Source organism: Protopterus annectens, chromosome 3.part1, assembly GCF_019279795.1.
Source record: "Protopterus annectens isolate FY-2018-M chromosome 3.part1, PAN1.0, whole genome shotgun sequence".
Taxonomy (NCBI): domain Eukaryota; kingdom Metazoa; phylum Chordata; order Ceratodontiformes; family Protopteridae; genus Protopterus; species Protopterus annectens.
The window spans coordinates 1228441184-1228460473 of NC_056732.1; the positions used below are offsets into that span (position 1 = coordinate 1228441184).

Genomic DNA, 19290 nt, shown 5'->3' on the forward strand with positions numbered 1-19290 from the left:
GATCTTCTCCTGCAGTATTTATAGGGTGCTGACATCATTATTTATATAGAAGTATGTACATCTATTACTATCTGTCAGTTAGGGGGATAGCATATATATGCATTAACAGCCGCCTACTTCAGGGTTAGATATGCACATCAGCACTGCCAGGTTATGTTTTATACCATGCTTTGTGACCACAGGACCTGTAACACACAACACAACCAGTTCAGACCACCCCTCCCATATCCAGGACACATACTTTGCTTCCCTGGGAACAGTGTAGGATATGAAGGTGTTCACATACACCATTACAGTGGTTAACGTCAGGTACAGGTATATTGTGTGGGAGAACTACTCAGGCCTCAACAACATCACCCTACAGCCACTACAATTTGTGAATCCATGTGCTATGGCAGGACCACTCACTGCAGCCACAAGGGGGAATACATATTGGAACTGACCATCTGCAACATGGGGACTCTATGTTCCACACCAGAGGTAGACCACCATTGTTAATATCTGACCATACCCAACTTTCCCTGGACATCCATATCCCATCCCCACCCCCAGACAAGGAAGTCACTGCAAACAAAGTATTTATCAAAAGCAGACTTTGCACTTGTGAAGACTGGGGTGGAAGACTTCAAAGGACCCATACTGGGGGATTATACAGGCCACTCTGTATAATCCTTGGCAATTGCATTCTATGAGCATCTGGAAGGTTTGCATTGATCATGCTATCCCAAATAAACGGATGACTCCTCCACAACAGGAGACCTGTCTGGTGTACACCAGCCATATATAAGCTGTACAACAGAAGGAGGGAGATAATACATTACAGAGCAATATCCCACAGAGGGAGGATGTCTCGGAACAGTATTGGCATGACACTTCAATCCCTCAAACTCATCACGTCAAAGTGTTGACAGTGAAATTGTCCAGACACTGCAGATAAAGCTCCCCTCAGTCTGTAATTGACGCCCAATTATTGTTATAAGTCCTCACCAACCCTCTTCCAGCAAACACCAGCCACATGGATGTGACATTGCAAATTCAACCCCTGGGATCTCCACTGTGTCCCTGCTTGATGGAGGCACAGCACACTAGCCTTAAACGGTGCCTTCTGTGACCTACTTTACAGAGGCACAGTAGCCTACTGTACTGGGGAGGGAGACGCCCAGCACACTCTGGCTAAGCTTGTATTCCCTAGGGCAAACAGCCTAGTATTGACCTCTACACCCATATGTTTAATTTTCAGATGCACAATATTTGTTGCTGATAAACTGTTTGCAGGTCTTTATTGCCATAGCTTTCCCTGTTTCTATGAACAACTTGTGCATCTGTGGAAGATGTTTGAATATGAGAGGGTTCCACTATATAACTTATGTCTCTGTAGTCATTTCACTGTGTGCATTGGGCAGATTGCTGTATTGTGGTTGGTTCCTGGATTAACACATACAAATACCAGATATGTGTGGCCAACTGCTAAACTGAGACATGGCCTAAGTGTGTGAGCATGCCCAGTTCAGGCTTTCCATGACTTGTTGCCTGACATATGTCTCATTTATCAAAGTGTGCGAGCATGCCCAGTGTGAGCTTTCCATATGTTGAAATCTGCAGTCCACCACATTTGTGGTTGTGTGTGAACTTCAACAATATTCCACATTTATAGTTGTGTGTTGGGAGTCATGTTGTGTACTTACTGCCCAACTGCTTTGTGTCTGAACCCAACAGGGATTATACTGTGCCTGCAGGGTTTCCATGGGATAGTTTGCATACAGTTGTCAACATCCTTTCATACTGACCAAACACTGTAATATCGTATAGTGTACTGGTTCAGTACTTTCACCGTGGTGGACAGTATCCTGGGTTTCAGTCCTATCACTGCTTTAAATATTCATAGTGAGCACACCAGACTGGTTAAGGGCCAGTTGTGCACATATGACCATGTTGCATTTTGTTCAGATATGGACTACTTAAACCAGGCTTGTCCATCATTGATAGTGTATTCCGCAACTTGGGTGGACATTGACAAACACTAGCGATGTGCCCTAGGCCATTTCTACTGCTAGTCAGAGAGTGTGTTTGTCCTTCAACACACATTGTAACTGGATTTTGCCATGACATATTTCAAGGTTAGTATTCTGTGCCTCTGTCTACCCGTGACATAACAGTGATACCCAGGGTAAACCTACCATCTCCCATCCCCTCATCAAGATTCCTCTTGAGGAGAGTCAATGAGGGAATCTCTGGCTAACCTGTACTGGGAGTTTACTCAAGAGTGGAGGGAGCTTCTGGGTTATGGATCAATCACTACAGCATGTCCTATGTATGTCAGTGCTGGGGTTCAGGTCTCTCATGTGCATAGCTCACTGGCATTCAGATTGTACAAGGTGCAGCATGTTCATTGATTCCAGCTTGGACATGGCTTTATACATCAGGCACAGATTGCCTCTGGGCAGGCAGTATGGCACTGTGTGGAGCTGCAGTTTGTTTAATCAGGCAACACATGGCATCTGTTTGAGCTCTTTGATCCTCCTGGTGAGGTACTTTTGGGGTCTTTCCAGTTGATGGAGGTGTCTGCTGAGGTACATCCCACAGGGGCCATTGTACTCAATTGTGAGGCTGATGAAGGATGACTGAAGAGGCATGATGATCTCCCCTGATCTAGATCTGACTACCTTCATGACTAGGTGGGTATATGGTGTATGTTTCTGTAACCATTACAGCCACATGGTTGTCAAATGCAAGATATCTATCTAATTGTGTCCCCAGGTCTCTTATTACTTCTAAAGTACTTAATGGGTTAACACCTATGTGGTAATTGGTGGGCACTTACTGTTTATCCACAGGGGATGACTATACACTTTTCTGAAATTAGCTTGATGACATGCCTCTGGCACCAGCTGTCTGTTTCTATGTGGCCCTTTTGTAGGATGCTTGTGTCAGCTGAAGGTTCGGATATGGTGCCCAGTTTGTAGTCCTCTGCAAACTTGTTCAGTCACAGTCCTGCTATGTTGGTCTGTACCTATGGGAAATATATACCAAACAAGGGAGGTCCCAGGACCGAGCCTTGTGGGATGCCAGTTGTAGCTGGTTTGTAGTCTGACATGGCTGCAGCATTTCTGACCATGTCAGTTCTGTCCTTGGGCTGGTTTGCAACCCATTTACTGACACAGGGGTTTATATTTAAGCTGGTGAGCTTATCTATAATGAACACGTGGGGTATTGTATGGAAGGCTTTTGCAAGGTCCAGATAGGCTGTGTGGACCACATTCCCCTCATCAATGGCCTTAATGACTGTTTCAAATGAGTCAAACATGTTTAAGGGGCAGGATCTGCCCTTAAGAAAGCCAAGCTGGGTAGGGTCCAGTGTCTGTAGGTCCCCAATATCTTTATTTCTGAGGTCCATGATGATCCTTTCCATAGCTTTGCAGACCAAGCTTGTCAGGAGTCTGGGGTTATAGTTTGCAGTATCCATTCAGGCACCACCTTTGTGGAGAGGGACCACTGTTGCTGTACACTGCTCTTTGGGTACATATCCTGTGGTAAGGCTGAAAATGAGCAGTAGTGTTATTTGGCGTTCCATTCTTCTTGGAGTTCATGTTGGACACAGCCCAGGACACCATCTCGTACCATTGATGCTGTGTGTTTTGCTTTGAAGATGCTGGCTGCTACCTCAGCATCTGCAATTTCAGGGGGCCAGCACTCTGCTGGGATAGATATTTGGCATTTTGGGGGGGGGGGGGAGTTTGCACTGAACCTGTCAGGTTGGATGCTGGCAATGTGTGTGGGTTTGGTGTATTGTTTGTAATATTTGGTAATTCAGAGCATATCTGTGAATTCCCAACAAGGTTCCCACCATCAGTTAAGAAAGCCTTGTGATTATCCTTAGTGTCCTGTACAATTTGTATCTTCATAGGTTCATACTAGGCTATCTGACCTAGGGCATGTATAAGCCTAGCCAGAGTGTGTGTGGCTTTCGCCACCCCTTGCTATGTGAATATTATGCCCATTTAGGGTTTACTTTACTGTTCCTCTGTCTAGATGTGACACAGTGAAGACCCCCAATGTAAATCTATGATCTCCCATCCACTTGGCAAGATTACTGTTGAACAGAGTCAGTGAGGGGCTCTGCCTAACATGGAGTGGGATTCTGTTCCAGAGTGTAGGGAGCCTCTGGGTTATGAATCTGTCCCTCCAGCACATCCTATTTATTTATGTGTTGAGGTTGACATCTCTCACTCTCACGGCTCTGATGAATTTGGATTTTCTGAGGTGGAGCATGTCCATTAATTTTGTATTGGACATGGCCTTGTACATCGGGCATACATCGCCTCTGAGTATGCAGTATGTGACTGCATACAGCTGGGGTGTCGTCAGCCAGGCAGCATATGACAAATGTTTGAGACCCTTTATCCTCTTGGTGACGTATTTTTGAGGTATTTCTAACTGCTGCAGGTGTCGGTTAAGGTACATCCCAAATGGGGCATTGCACTCAATTATGGGCCTGATAAGAGAAGAGTATAGGGGCACAATGACCTCTCCTGATGTAGATGTGAATCCTTTCATGATAAGGTGGCCAATATAGAAGGTCTTCCTAGCCACGTTGGCAATGTGAGTGTCACATGAGAGGTTACTGTCCACTTGTGTCCCTAGGTCCCTGATTACTTCTTCCATACGTAATGGATTACCACCTATGTGGTAATTTGTGAGTACCTTGTTTGGTATTTGGAGAGACATTCATACTCTCCAGTGTCTTCAGGAAGGCTGAGTGGGGTTCCTTCGTTTGAGAGGGTGGTCTGTATCATGCTACAAACTGTACAGCAGTTTTGCCTATGGTTATTTGCACATGGATGGTCGCTGATGCTTCGTGCATTGTCAGTAACCTGGACGTGTGGGTATCTTAACTGAATATGGATACTCCCCCTCCTTTTGTGGTTTGGTCCAGGTTTTGGGGCTGAAAAGCATGATATGAGGTATAACCTGGTAGTGCTGGGGTGCTCTCAGGAGCCTTGATGCAGGTTTCCATCACTGCACAGACATCGATGTTCTCCATACTGGGGAGGGCCTCGAGAGCGTGCATCTTGAGGTTTAGACTTCTGGCATTGAGCAGCATTACCCTTATGTTTTTTCCACTTATGTTTTCTAGGGAGGTGGGATTGTCTTTTCAGCCTTGCCTACAAAAGGCACTATGGAGGTGGCAAGAGCCTTAGCCAATATCCAGACGCCCAGGGGCAACAGGTGCAAGCCATCCCTGGCAAAGCAGCGTGGCTTGTCAAGCATGACATCCCAAGCAGACAGACATTGGATCCCCTTGGAATGACACCAGTAATTGAGCCAATTGTTAAAGCTGATCATTCTGTGTTTGTACTGTGGCATCATTCTTGGTGAGGGTAGGATGCTGCTCAGGGTCAGAGTCATACCGGCCTGTCCTACATAATCGGAGAGCTCCTCTATGTCTCTTTTCATGTAGTCCAGGGAGGTACATCTCAGGTCATTCACACCAGCATGGACAATGACTGAGTCATATTTGTACTTGCTTTGGAGTGACCTGCATACTTGTCTTATGTGGCGGATTGTAGCAGCCTACAGGCAGCTTACTGTACCCTTTTCCTTGTTCAGTCTGGTGAGTGGGACATCAGTGTGTCTGACTATGGAGTCACCTATTACAAGTATATCAGGAATGTTGTTTGTCCTTATGGGCTGTGACTGTTTGGCACACCGACTTTGTGTACTATGTGACGCATGTGCTATGTTTGGAGGTAGTGGTTGCTTGGGTGTCTGCTTTGGAGGCCTCTGTTGATTTGGTGGATTTTTAATTAGAGCCTCCGGGAATGTTTTTGTGTGTTTATGTCTTTGGTTTGAAGTTGTGATAGGTCTATGTGAGACTGGGTTTGTGGTGTGTGTGGTTACCTTCTCCTCCTGACTAGTTTTGACAGTACTGAGTTGAGAGAGCTCAGCCTCCAGTTTGGATAAATGGTTGCATCTCTCACATATATTTGTATTTCTTGGAGGGAGGAGGGGGTCGTCTGTGTACATGGGGCAGGTGTAACATTGCCCAAGATTCACAGATTCAACTTGTTGTAGCTGGCCTTAGTGGATTTTATGAGTGGCCATATTTTATTGCCATAATACTGATCAGAGATTACTTCCCTTTTTGAGTTTGCTCTATCATGTAGTAGCTTCCTCATTCTCTTGCATGGTTTGGTAATGGCTGGGGTGCACCATGCCAGATGCCTGCATGTATGGTATTGGGCCTTGGTTTTATTTGGGATTGCATAATCCATGCATTCCTGACAGTGTTCATAGAATGCATTTATAAAGGGTTCTGAGGCGTGGCCCATATTTTCCACACGCACAGGGCCTTTAATGGATTCCACATCAGTTTGGAGGAGTGCAACATTTCCTTTACACATGTTTTTCACTGTGGTTTTCTGGCCAGAGACTGTGGTCAGGATGTGAATATCCAGTGTGATTACTCTATGGTCTGATCTTACTAGTGAGGGATACACTTCTCATCTGGCCATAGAGTACCCATGTTGCTGATTATCACATCCAGTATGCTTACCCCTCTTGTGGGAGTGGTACGTTGTTCCTGAGCATTTTGGTTTATGGATTCTAGGAACCTTTGGCCTAGGGTGTTGGAGCTGGAATAATGCTCCCAGTCTATGTTTGAGTATTTTCAGTCACCCAATATAATGTTGTTTGGAGAGCTTGATATTTCCATGTGTTCCAATGTAGGCAAAGTGCAGTTCCTGGCGTTAGGGGGGTAGTTTGTAGCAGGCTACGAACTGGGAGGCAGTTTTAGCCACTGTTACTTGACAATGGATAGTCCATGCTGCTTCTTGTTGTGGTACCAACATGGGGGTGTGGTTATCCTTGACAATTATTGCTAGTCACCCTCCTTTTGTAGTTTGTTCCATGTTTTGGGGCTGTAAAGCATGGTATGAGGTGTAACCTGGTAGTGTTAGGGTGCTGTTGTGAGCCTTGACCCAGTTTTCTGTTACAGGACAGATATCAACATTCTCCATGCTGAGGGGAGTTTAGACTGCATGCATCTTGCAATTTAGACTTCTGGCATTGGGTAGCATTACATCTAGGTTCTTATCCCTTGTGATACCTATGGAGGTGGGTTTGTGTTTTGAGCCTTACCTATTCAAGGCATGGTGGGGGTGACAACAGCCTTTGCCAGTATCCAAAAGGCCAGGACTGATAGGTGCATGCCATCCCTAGCAGGTGGAGCATCGTGTCATGCTCAGCATGTCATCCCAGGCTGCATTGGATCCCCTTTGACTAACAGCAATACTTAAGCCAATTATTGTAATTGATCATCTCATCTTCATATTGTGGCATCATGCTTGGTGAGGGTAGGATGTTAGTCAGGGTCATCAAGTTTGCATATACTACATGGTGTTACATTGCTTAACACATGGCAGTCATGCCTCAGGTGGTGCTGCAGGGCTGTCTATGTTGGATGCACATACTACACTCCCTGTACATGTTTGATAGCAGGTTGTGTCAACTTAGGCATCCCTTTTACTATTTGTGTGAGTCAGAGAGAGGTATCATTTCCAGGGTTCCTACTGAGCCAGTGTATGTGCTATGCATTGCCGCTTTGCCAAGGCATACTGGGCACGCCTCCTTCTGCCTACTGGGGCAGGCTCAGGTTGTTCCTCCTCCGAGTCATGCTCTGCCTGTGACTGGCTTGGCAATGGTGGGGGGCTGTTTGGCCCAGCCCTATGCTGGTCCTGCTGCAGCTGTTTTTGCAGAATCATATTATGTAGCATAGCACATACCATGACAATTTGGGTACATGTAGTTGGTGAGTACTGCAAGGCTCCACCAGATGTGTCCAGGCACTGGAACCATGACTTGAGCAGCCCATACACACGCTCGATTACATTTTGTGTTTGTGCGTGTGCCTCATTATGGCATTCTTGTTCAGGTGTGTGTGCATTTCTGATGGATGTCATCAGCCACGGCTCCAGTGCATAGCCAGCATCCCCCACTACGTGACCATGTGGGATGTCCCCATTGGCATATGTCTGGTACAGCTGCGTCAGATGTCAGATATGGGAATCATGGTAGCTTCCAGGGCAGCCAGCACACACATTCATTATTATGCCCTGGGCATCACACACAACCTGGCAGTTGATGGAGGGGAACCCCTTGCTGTTAATGTAGGCCCTACCCCGCTCACCAGCTGGTGCTTTGATGCATATATGCGTGCAGTCTATTGCACCCACTATCTCAGGGTATTCCGCTATTTGCTGGAAGAGTCGCATATTGCTGGCCAATACCTCACGGGAATTAGGGCAATATACATGCTCACTGACATCTGCTGACATGGCATCCAGGAACTGGTGCAGTACCCTGGATGCTGATGACTGTGATATCCCCATCATATCACCAGTTGGTCTCTGGAAGGTACCTGTTGCTAGTATTCTTAGGCCAACACATACCTTGGTTTCCACTGGGATGGGTTCCCCTCTGTTGGTTCTGTGTGTGAGGTGTGGCCTGCACAGCTCAACAATTTGCTGTAGGAGGTCTCTGTCCACTCTATAGTGCTCCACTATCTCCAGCTCATGTAACCCCTGGTAGGTGACCCTGGGTCTGTACACTCTTCTCCGTCTCCTCACTGTGGGTTGTCCGGCAGCATTTGCATAGTCTCCACCCTCAGCAAGTTGCATATGCCTCCTTATAACAGCTATGGCAGACCCTAGCATTTTTGGTCTGAGTGAAGCTTTTTCAGTTTTCACTTCTAATAGCTTACTCCTCTGTTGCAGTGTCTCTTGAGCGAAACATTCTGCACTGTTGTTTGCAGAGTTTTAAGTGCTGGGCTGGGCTACTGTTCTGCCTGTGTAATTGCCTTCTTCTGATTGTTTTCACCTGCTAGTTCTGCCAGTAATCCCTGCTAGCTTCCTAATATTTCCTAAGCTTCCTTTTTCCCTTCTGTTTCCTCAGGGGGGAGCAACACGCATACCAGTGAAAACACGCTCACAGTGGGTAACATGCGCACACACATGCTTAGACGGACTAGAATCTGCTTATTCGGGTTAAAACGTGCGCACACCAGTGCAAACAGGCTTACAGGTGTTTAAACAGGCTCCTACATGCGTATTCTGCCTTAAACGCGTGCACGCAAGCTTACACGTGCGCACTCTAGCTTACTCATGCCTACCAGCGCGCACACGCATGCATGCACGCCCTGCAAGAAACTGGTGTTATCCATAGTGTACACCTTCCATTTCTTGGCTTTCCCATGCCTACTTGTTGACACTCCTCTTTCCATGATGTGTGACTGACAGGTTTCACATGCCACTGTGCTCCAATGAGCTGCATTCCTTTCATACATTCCGCCCTGTGATGTCACCTATCTCCTACTCTGTTACTCTCCCTTATCCTACTCCTATACTGCACGGAATGTGCTCATTTCCAATGTAACAGTACAATTCACTATCCTACCACTCATTTACATAGGATTGCCTACTAATGCTTAGTTACATGTCTTACACTCAGCTTCCCCCCTTAGCAACCCCTACTCGGTGGCCATGTTATTTTATCCTGCTATTCCCTTCCATTGTACATTCATGCTTTGCATAAACCCACATTTGTGGGTTTAATTTTTTTATTTTTCTGTTTTTTTATAGCGCAGCCTGTTTGCGCGGTGCTGCACTATGTTTAAACATTTTTATTTTATGATTGCATCAGGGTACGTTGCCAGTGGCCACATATTTGGCGATTGGCATGCTGCCTGGGACATTTGCAACCTTTATTTGGAGCTGACAAGGCTCCATTGTGTTATTTGCAAAACGGTACTCAGTTATCAACTGAGTACATTTCTGCAGATAACACGGCTCTTACACGGGCAGGTTTCTGCTTCCTGGATCGCAAAATTACCTCATTTGCATGCCTTTTGGCTGCAAGTGAGGTAATTAGCATATCCACGCCCTGTCCGTGTAAGAGACATTTTAGGTGCTCTCTTACACGCACATTCAGGCTGTTCCTGGATCGCGATGGCTGCATGGAGTCTTACACTACTCTTAGACTCCATGCAAGCCATCGTGAATCCTGCCCTATGTATGGCAAAGTGCATTAAACCACATTAAAACACAAAGTAAAGCATACCATACAGAATGACTTCTAAAACTATATATACAAAATGAGTCTTGAGCACAACAGTGTTTTTAGCTCATAGGGGCAAGTATAGAGATGTGCTGCAATTAGATTACAACAATTTAGCATAGTATTGCAGTAGGGCTCTTAAAATCAGCTCGTAGGAGCAAGTATTTGCCACTGCAATTAAGGAAGAAGCGATAGCAGAATATTGCAGTACAGCTTTTGCAGTTTGTAGAAGTCTGCTAGGGAAAACGCTCTATGAGCATGTTTATACTTGGCGCCAAAACACACAGTTAGGGGCAGCAACTTAGATATGAATTGATGTAGACCTTTTGTAAATAAGGAACATTTAGCTATAAAATGTTCTATCAGCGCATTTACACTTGGCACCAAAACACACAGTTAGTGGCAGTAGCCTGTATATGAATTGCCATATAGCTTTTGTGCATAATTACAGTTTTGCTGTAAAATGCTTTATTGGCACACAGTTATGGCCAGAAACTTGTAATATGGAATGAATTGGGGGAAGAGAAAAACAAATAAGTCTTCCTGCTTTAACAAAAAATATAGTCTATGTGATAAGAACTAAGAGGGGCATAACAGCGCCCTGTTGCCATACTGCTATGGACAGCTATTAATAAAGGAAAATAAGTTTGGGGCACATACCACACAGTTAATTAGTAGATGGTTGTAGGGTAACTAGCTATAGGAAAGTGGATCAGAGTAGTAACAGCTATTTGCTGGAGTGCACACTGAATTACAGATCTTCTGGTCTAATAGCAGCTTTACATGGTATACATTGTACAGAGTCAGTTGCAGGTCTAACACAAAGCACTGGCAAATGAATAAAAATACAAATACAAATAGCATCTTACCAGTGTGCACACTGCTTGTGGGGCCAGGGGGGAAATGTGGCTGACCTGTCCAGGTGGGATAGGTATTTTAAAAATGGCGTTGCGATGATAGGCAACCTTATATAGAGAAACAGGGGGGTGGGGAGGCTGGGCTGGAGTGGTGATAGGGTGGGAGGTGCACAGTTATGTGATTCTGAATGGGGGCAGGATTGAGGTAGGGCACAAGGGTGGAAGGTGATGTGCTCTCCCCAGCAGAAGTGAGCAAAAACCTATCAGTGGTATTGCTTAATACAAAGCAGGTAGTAGCTTTGTTAATGTTTGTGGGACTAGTGTATCTTTATTTGCCAATTAAAATAGAACCCTTGCAGTCTGTTACAGCTTGTAGTAGGAGTTTTGATGTAGCTAGCTAATGGCTTGAGTGCTGGGCAGTTATTTTAGGGAGAGGTGGTGTCAGATTCCTTTTGGAATAGAAGGAGGCAGCAGAGCAGTGGGGGGGGTCTGTGTTGGTTGGGATAGCTGACGGGAAGAGGGGTGTAATGGAGTACTGCCACCACCCAGGTGGTACTGACAGTGAACAGAGTAAGATAAGGGTCCCTGCGATTGTGCATGCTAACAGGGAGCGCTCAAACAGATGTACTTTAGACAATTTACAACAATAGTTTGACAGAAACTAGTGGAGCTGACATGCACTTCTGTTAAACAGGTTACTGATAGCTTTCACTTGGTAAGAAGTAAGGTCCTTTTCCTGGGAAGAAGGCATTAGCACAGAAGAGCTTTGGATAGTTTCTTGTATGTGAAGGGCTTGCAGAAACAACAAGCGAGCGGCATGCACACTACACATGGGGCCAGGGGGGAGATACGGCTGACCTGTCCAGGTGGAATAGGTATTTTAAAAAGCTGTACAAAACTTTCCCTATTCCTTAAATGACTTTGGACATATTACACCACCATGGCTGTTGTTTGCTATCAGAATGCCTGATATCCATGTGGTAACTTTCATTTACAAAGCATCATATTGGGCTGATTGTTAGGCTACATTAGTCTAGGTACTGTCCCCAGTTTTCTTTTAATAATTTTACTTTTGTTCATACCCTATCATTATTGAGCTTGACTATATAATTCCATAGGGTTTCTAGTAATTCTTTAATTCTGTGTGACCTGGGAACCATTGCTCAATGCTCTTGCCATTTCCTTTGCTCTAGATTAGTCACCATTTTAACTCTACTTGCTTATTTGGAACAGTTATCTGGTTTCATTGTTTGTTCCACTATCTGAGTTATTTCTGAGGGAAGCAGATGTAAGTCTGTTGTGCCAGAACCTTCTGCTTGTTCTTCACCAGTTTCTCCCTCTGCTTTTGAATCTCATGATCTATCTTAAATGATAGATGCTACAGATCATGCACAACAATTTGGCTAAAGCAACAGGGGTTCCATATCTTGCTTGACCTTATCTGTGCTGGTGCACTGATGACAGATACTCAACATCTACTAGGTCCTGCAACTGCTGCCTGAATGAACTCTTTTCCTCACTATCACAACCCTGCTGTGGGGCATAGCCTGAGATTATGAATACTGCCCTAACCTTATACTGGAGTCTGACTGCCAACTCTCTAGGTGATACAGCTTTATTTCCAACCTCCCATTTATCATGAAGGTTACTGAAAAGGTGGCAAGTGTGCAGATGTATTCATATCTTACATCTCCTATCCATACATGTCATTGTCAGTCCAGTTTTAGATGTAAGCACAGAACAGAGACAACTCTTATTATAGTACATGATGACATGTTAATGATAAGAGATCAATGAATGTATTCCATTGTGGTCCTGTTTGATTTCTTTGCAGGTTTTGAAGCATGGAATCCTTTTGGAGCACCTGAAATGTTGCTGTGGCTTTAGGTGCATGTACTAAATGGGTTTGCTACTTACATCCTGAGTTGCTCTTAGAATGTGGCATCCTGGGTTAATTCCTCTGACTCCTTCACACTGTACTGTGGAGTGCCATAGGCTACATACTTGCCCCATTACTGTTCATGCCATTAAGGGGGATCAACATGAAGAGATGAGTTTATTATCAATCAAATCCTGGTAATATCTAGTTCTACCTCTCTTTTTTTTCACTATACTAGAAGACTGCCTGTGCAATGACATGCATTACCTGATGCAAAATTAGCTTAAACTCAATGTGGTAAATACTGAGGTTATGTTAATCCATGCTGTTGTCTGTCCGTCACATCCTCCTCCGCTCTTTCTCTTAATTATTGTAGGAGGATACTATCTGGAATCTGTGTCTCATCGTCATGGTCTGAGTGTATTTCTTTACAATGGACTGATTCTGCAGAACCAGGTGTCAGTGATAATTAAAATGAAGGACAAGGGCTCATGTCTTGTTAAGACATCATACTTCAATCTGAGGAATACATGCCAGATCAAGCATCTAATTCCTTCTTTGGTCTTGGTAACGGTAGTTCTGGCACTGGCTGTGTCGTGAATGGAATACGGCAGTGCTATTTGCCTCAGGTTAATTGATGCTGCTCTGCTTCACCTGCATCAGGTGCAGAATTCTGTTGCATAATTATTGAGTGGCACATGACCATCTAGTCACATCATCCTAGAAACTGAGGAATCTGCACTGTCTGCTGGCATCAGATCAGTGTGTATTTACAAGTCTGAATTACACTTACTGTACAGCTACAACTTTGGTTCTGTCTACTTCAGGAAGTTACTAAGACTTTACACACCAGCTAGGCATTTCAGAGCAGATGGTGTGGAGCTGCCATCTTTTCTAGATACTTGTTTGACCCCATGGGTATGCTTCTTTTTCATGTGGTCATGTGTAATCAGCTACGCTTCTTGATTTGGGTGAATGATACTGGGTACCCTTTCAGGAGGTCAGTGAAGTCTGTCTGGATTCAGGTACAGGTACCTCATTCAGTTTTTTTTTTTTTTTTTAAAACAGGTTTATTGTTTTAAAAAATAGTGTCATTCAGTTTTGAGTTCTTCAGTTTTAAATTAATTATATGATTATATATTCTCTTTAGACCTCTGTATTTAGGCTTTCAAGTTTCATTTCTATAGTGCTGAAAGCCCATGCATTTAAACACTTAAAAACAAATTTATGTAATTATTCATTTTTTTTTTTTTTTCACCAGGATGCTCTAGCTAGGCAGCAAAAGCCTAGGGAGAAAAGATCCAGGTAAAAAAATTCAACACAAGCAGCAAAAACAATTTATAAAGAACATATAACAAGAATCTGTGAGTCTTTTGATATAATGAAATTAAATAAGTTGCAACAGACACAGTCCTGAAAATATGTTTCTACTTATAATGATTTACCACTTTACACAAGCAATCATAATCCATATCTGAAAGCTGTGTACAGGAATATAAACAAAAATAATAGGGTATTCAAAATATATAATGCATTACATAATCTTGTTCCAAATGGAATTGCTCAATCTGCTATGCAGCAGCAATTCAAATACACTGTATTTCTACAGTGGTATGATGGTTCCAGCAAATAGTAATATACTCATTTTGCTGGACATCCCAGTATGCAAAAGTGGCAGTCCAAAGGAATAGGTAATGTGAACTAGCCATCTGTCATAATGGCAGATTCCATGATTGAAACAATGTATTGGTATGATTCAGTGACTGTCTCTACTGTGTTGCTTTGTTCTGTTCAGTGAAGACTGAACATGGTGGACTCCTATTACTGCCTTTGGCAGCAACGAGTCTTTTAGCACATGTAAATACTGCAAGGCTCTGTGCACGTGTTTGTGTGTGTGTGTTTATGGGTATGTGATATGGGTGCGTGTATGCAGGGGGTCTATATTATGTCCGTGAAAAATTAATTCGCTGAACTGCATCTACATTGAAAATGCAGTTCAGTGAATTCATTCTTGTGAGGGAAGCAGCCCCCCCAATCCACTAATTATATATACCAACTCCAAGACTGCACTACAGTGAGGAAACTGCAAATTTTCCGATCCTCACTGTACCGTGTTTTTCACTATTATCCATTCTCTGAACTGCATTTTCAATGTAGATGCAGTTCAGCAAATACATTTTTCGCAGACATAACAGTTGTTCCAGCTGCATTGTGTTTAATTTGGATTTATACAGATGAGATGTTAATGAGTGTGACTCTTTAACATCTCCAAATCCCATATTACCACCATAAAAGTATTAAAGCTTACCAGTGATGCAGTAGTAGTGTTACAGTGATAATTTATTTAAATAAGCTACAAAGATTCCTTGAGTTAGAGATAAAATAATGGAGAAGTAATTGCACAGATAGTAACATGGTAAACAGAAAGAACTGACATTTTTTACCAAATTGTATGATATTTTACATATTTATAGCATTATTAATATATCTATATACATTTATATATATATATATATATATATATATACATATATATATATATATATATATATATATATATATATATATATATATATATATATATATATATATATATACACACATATATATATATATATATATATATATATACACACACACACACACACACACACACACACACACACACACACACACATATATATATATATATATATATATATATATATATATATATATATATATATATATATATATAGGTACCCTGCATTTGATCAAAATGCAGGTTTGCTGACATCTATTTATTTGACTGAATTTGGTTGACAGGTGTATGAGATTGATGATCCTCGGGTAGGGAAATGTTCCCTTTCCCAGGAGATTGTGTGATCTCAGAGTTAGCATATAGAATTAGCATGTAGTTAGGGGGTGCAGGAATGCTTGCCCCCTGTAAAAAATGGTGCTACTCCTTTTTTTTGTTTAGTTTTAAAATTGCATTTGCTGAGTTTTTTTCTTGGTGTATGGGTGGCAAGCTATTAACATTCAGTTTGTCAATGTTTTACAGTTGACATTTTGGAGTTTGACATAGGGGCTACATGACTAAAATGAGTAGACCCATACATACATACATGCGTACATACATATGTGGATGTGTGTGTTTATATATATATATATATATATATACATAGATATATATAGGTATATATACACACACACACACACATATATATATATATATATATATATATATATATAGATATATATATATAGATATATATATATATATATATATATATATATATATATATAGATACCATGATTGCAAGGTATGCTGCATATCTGTTGTAACTATTATAAATACTAAGGTTTGTCTAGCATTTTCTTTTGAATTTTATAGTATTGTTATTTACATCTATAACTTTTACTTTGATTGTCCAACTTAAAATGATTGTTAGCTACTGTACTAAAAGTGAAGAAATATATTTCATTAATATATGCAGTTATCTGTGGAAGACACCATTTTGTCTGCATCCAGGAGTGACATACACTGCCTTTTTATGGTCAGTGTTATTTTTACCACATGTATACTAATATCTGCAATGAGTCTACTGTATCCACAGTTACTCAGATGAAGGTACCTCATAAAGAATGATGTGCCTAGGAGGACTAAGATTACACTTCTGCTACCCCAACATATGGAGATCTGGAAACAGCTGACATTGAATCACAGCATGTACACATCCTCATGGGTAACTTTAACAAATAATTAAGTAAAGAAACATTTAGAACTCACCTGTATATTAGTTTGTGTGTCAGCCTGCACTCCTGGGTAATTCAACAATAGTCGAACCAAACTTTCATGTCCAGACTGAGCAGCTAAGTGCAAAGGAGTGTACCCTGACTGAAAAAAAATAACAACATTAGCTTTTGGGTTCTGTAGATAATGTTCAGTAGAACTTCCCTGGAGAAATCTAGTTTTCACACCTTTGACTCTTATAAATCCTTTCCATTTTAGGGAGAAACACCTAAGAAACTGGCTATGTACTTCAAAACAGAATTGCATAAAACATAGCTAAGAAGCCAGATAAAATCAGAATCACTTTATGCTGTACTAGTAGTATGTGCAAACTAGTAGTTTGTGAGATGTTTCTTCAAAATTAAGCATTTAAATTAGGAAGTGTAAAACAAAATGCATAGTAAGATATGGACAACATTATACTATGCTAGAAAATTATACTTTCAGAAGGTCTAACTCTCTTCAGCAGTAGTAATCACATCACAGAGCATCACCTTTAAGTGTTTACACATTTTGAATAATATACTGGTCGTTTGCAGCACATAAACACACACACACACACACACACACACACACACACACACACACACACACACACACACACACACGTGGAAAATTTGTAGTATTTCTAGTCTACTGCATGGCTTTAGGAGATGGAATGAAACCGGCGCACCCAGATAAAACTCATGTGGGTACAGGGGAGACATTCAGCCCCTGTTTAGAAGGCAATCCAACCAAGAATCAAACTAAAGAACCTCTTTCTATGGTATAATATTATTACTTGCTGTGCCATTGGTTGTCCAATATTAATTATTATTACTGTTATTTTATATACTATGCTGTTTGACGTAATAATGCAGTTTGCTTTTATTAAGTTTTTAATTTAGCCAAGGAACAGTTATGTGTATAGATCTAAACTATTTACACCTATAAAATATGAAAAATGTTAAGTTCTTCTGTGATGCACAAAAGTAAAAAATATATATATTACAGCCAGTGAAATCAAATTTTCCAGTTATGGAGACCCTTTAGTGGCAGTCGGTGTCACCATTTCAAGAGGAAAGATTTTGGTATTTAATCCAAAGGAGGATGTTCCATACCACTGTTAGAAAGAAAGGTTCACACTTTTTTTTCTGAAGACATAAACTGACTTTGATAATGATTTTTTAAAGCCATCATTTGAAAGATGAAATCAGCACCATTCTCAAGCTTAAGAAATTATTTGTGCACTTAGTCATAAATCAAGCAAAATGAGGGTTCAGTAGCCAAAAAAAATGGTATGCAGTCACAGTGCAGAGTGACCAAACAAACACTTTCATTGTTCCCTCATAAACACTTTAACTCATGATCATTTAGTGATGCCTCCAGGAGTTTGAAGGGACGTATAAAGATAATTGCTTAGCTCGGTGCAGCTCCTCTCCATGTATATGGGTATCTGACTTCTCTTTAACCCTCCAAAGATGCTGGAGTTGAACCTTTTACCTCTATGGGAAAAGAATCTTGTGAGATTCTCATTTTGCTTGGCTAAAATTATTTCTCTTGGAGGTGTATCCAGGTGCTTCACATATTTTCATGCCCTTGGTATATTATATGCTGACAAACAGTCTGGCAGTGAGATCGGTGGGGTCTCTGCCCAGATTAAAAATATTTACAAATGCATTTTTATGGGTCAAAGAAAGATGTAGGAGTGTGAGATACATTACTTTCCATGCAAAGGCCTGGAAGTTTGGATTGCCCAGAGATAGAGGGAATATGCTTCTGCTGTTGCTCTCTCCCCACTAAAGAAGGTAGCTCTAAAGAATCCTGTTATGGGCCTTGATGGAAGCCAGTATCTTGGGCAGTGATTAAACTGAATCATATGAGTGATATACAAAGAAACTCCCAGTTAGTCTTAGACACTAGTATGTGATAGAAAAATGCATAGGCATATAGGGAGGTTTGGAAAGAAGTTATAGGTATCATCTTAGAGGGGAAATGGCACTCATATGTGGCAACCACTTATGCAGAAAGAGTATGGCTTAGGTGGACAGATTTGGCAGACTACAGGATTGTTGTATTAGGAAAAATATATAATAAGGTGGAGGATAAAACAGCTTTAACCTCCTTTAGTAACTTCTGCAGAAAGTATGATTTTTTTAAATGGGCTATTGGAAATAATCTACAGTTATGATTCATACTGAGATAATCTAGACTAAATACATCTATCATTTCTCCTTCATCCTAACTGAGCGTATAAAGGAAAAGGTTAGGATGGACATTAATAAGAACTTCCAGCTTAAGTCCAGTAGATTTGGTGGAAACTTACTATAATAATATTCTAGGTCAGGTTTAAGTCATTTAATGCTTTGAGAGACACCTTTTAAGTTTCAAAGTTTGTAAATATTTTTGTAACAAGCTATTTTACATGATCATTCCCTTTCTTTGACATATATATATATATATATATATATATATATATATATATACATACACACACACACACACACACACACACACACACACACACACACACACACACACACACACACACACACACACACACACACACATGGAGAGCTCAGGCTTAAAAATAATATGGATTTTGCTAATGCTGAAACTGGAAAAATTTTAAGAAGGTGCATGCCTTAGGGAGTAAATTTTTGGTTAAGTTATTGTTATGACAGTTTCATTGT

At 41.6% G+C, this 19290-nt stretch overlaps 1 protein-coding gene across 1 annotated transcript in view; it reads right to left on the minus strand.

The window, feature by feature from the left end:
- LOC122797762 (serine/threonine-protein phosphatase 6 regulatory ankyrin repeat subunit A-like) overlaps positions 1-19290 on the minus strand; it is a 2341865-nt gene that overhangs the window by 484262 nt on the left and 1838313 nt on the right. The window contains exon 23 of the mRNA XM_044066284.1: positions 16616-16723. Within this exon, the coding sequence (XP_043922219.1) occupies positions 16616-16723 (108 nt within the window). The remainder of the gene's footprint in view (positions 1-16615; positions 16724-19290) is intronic.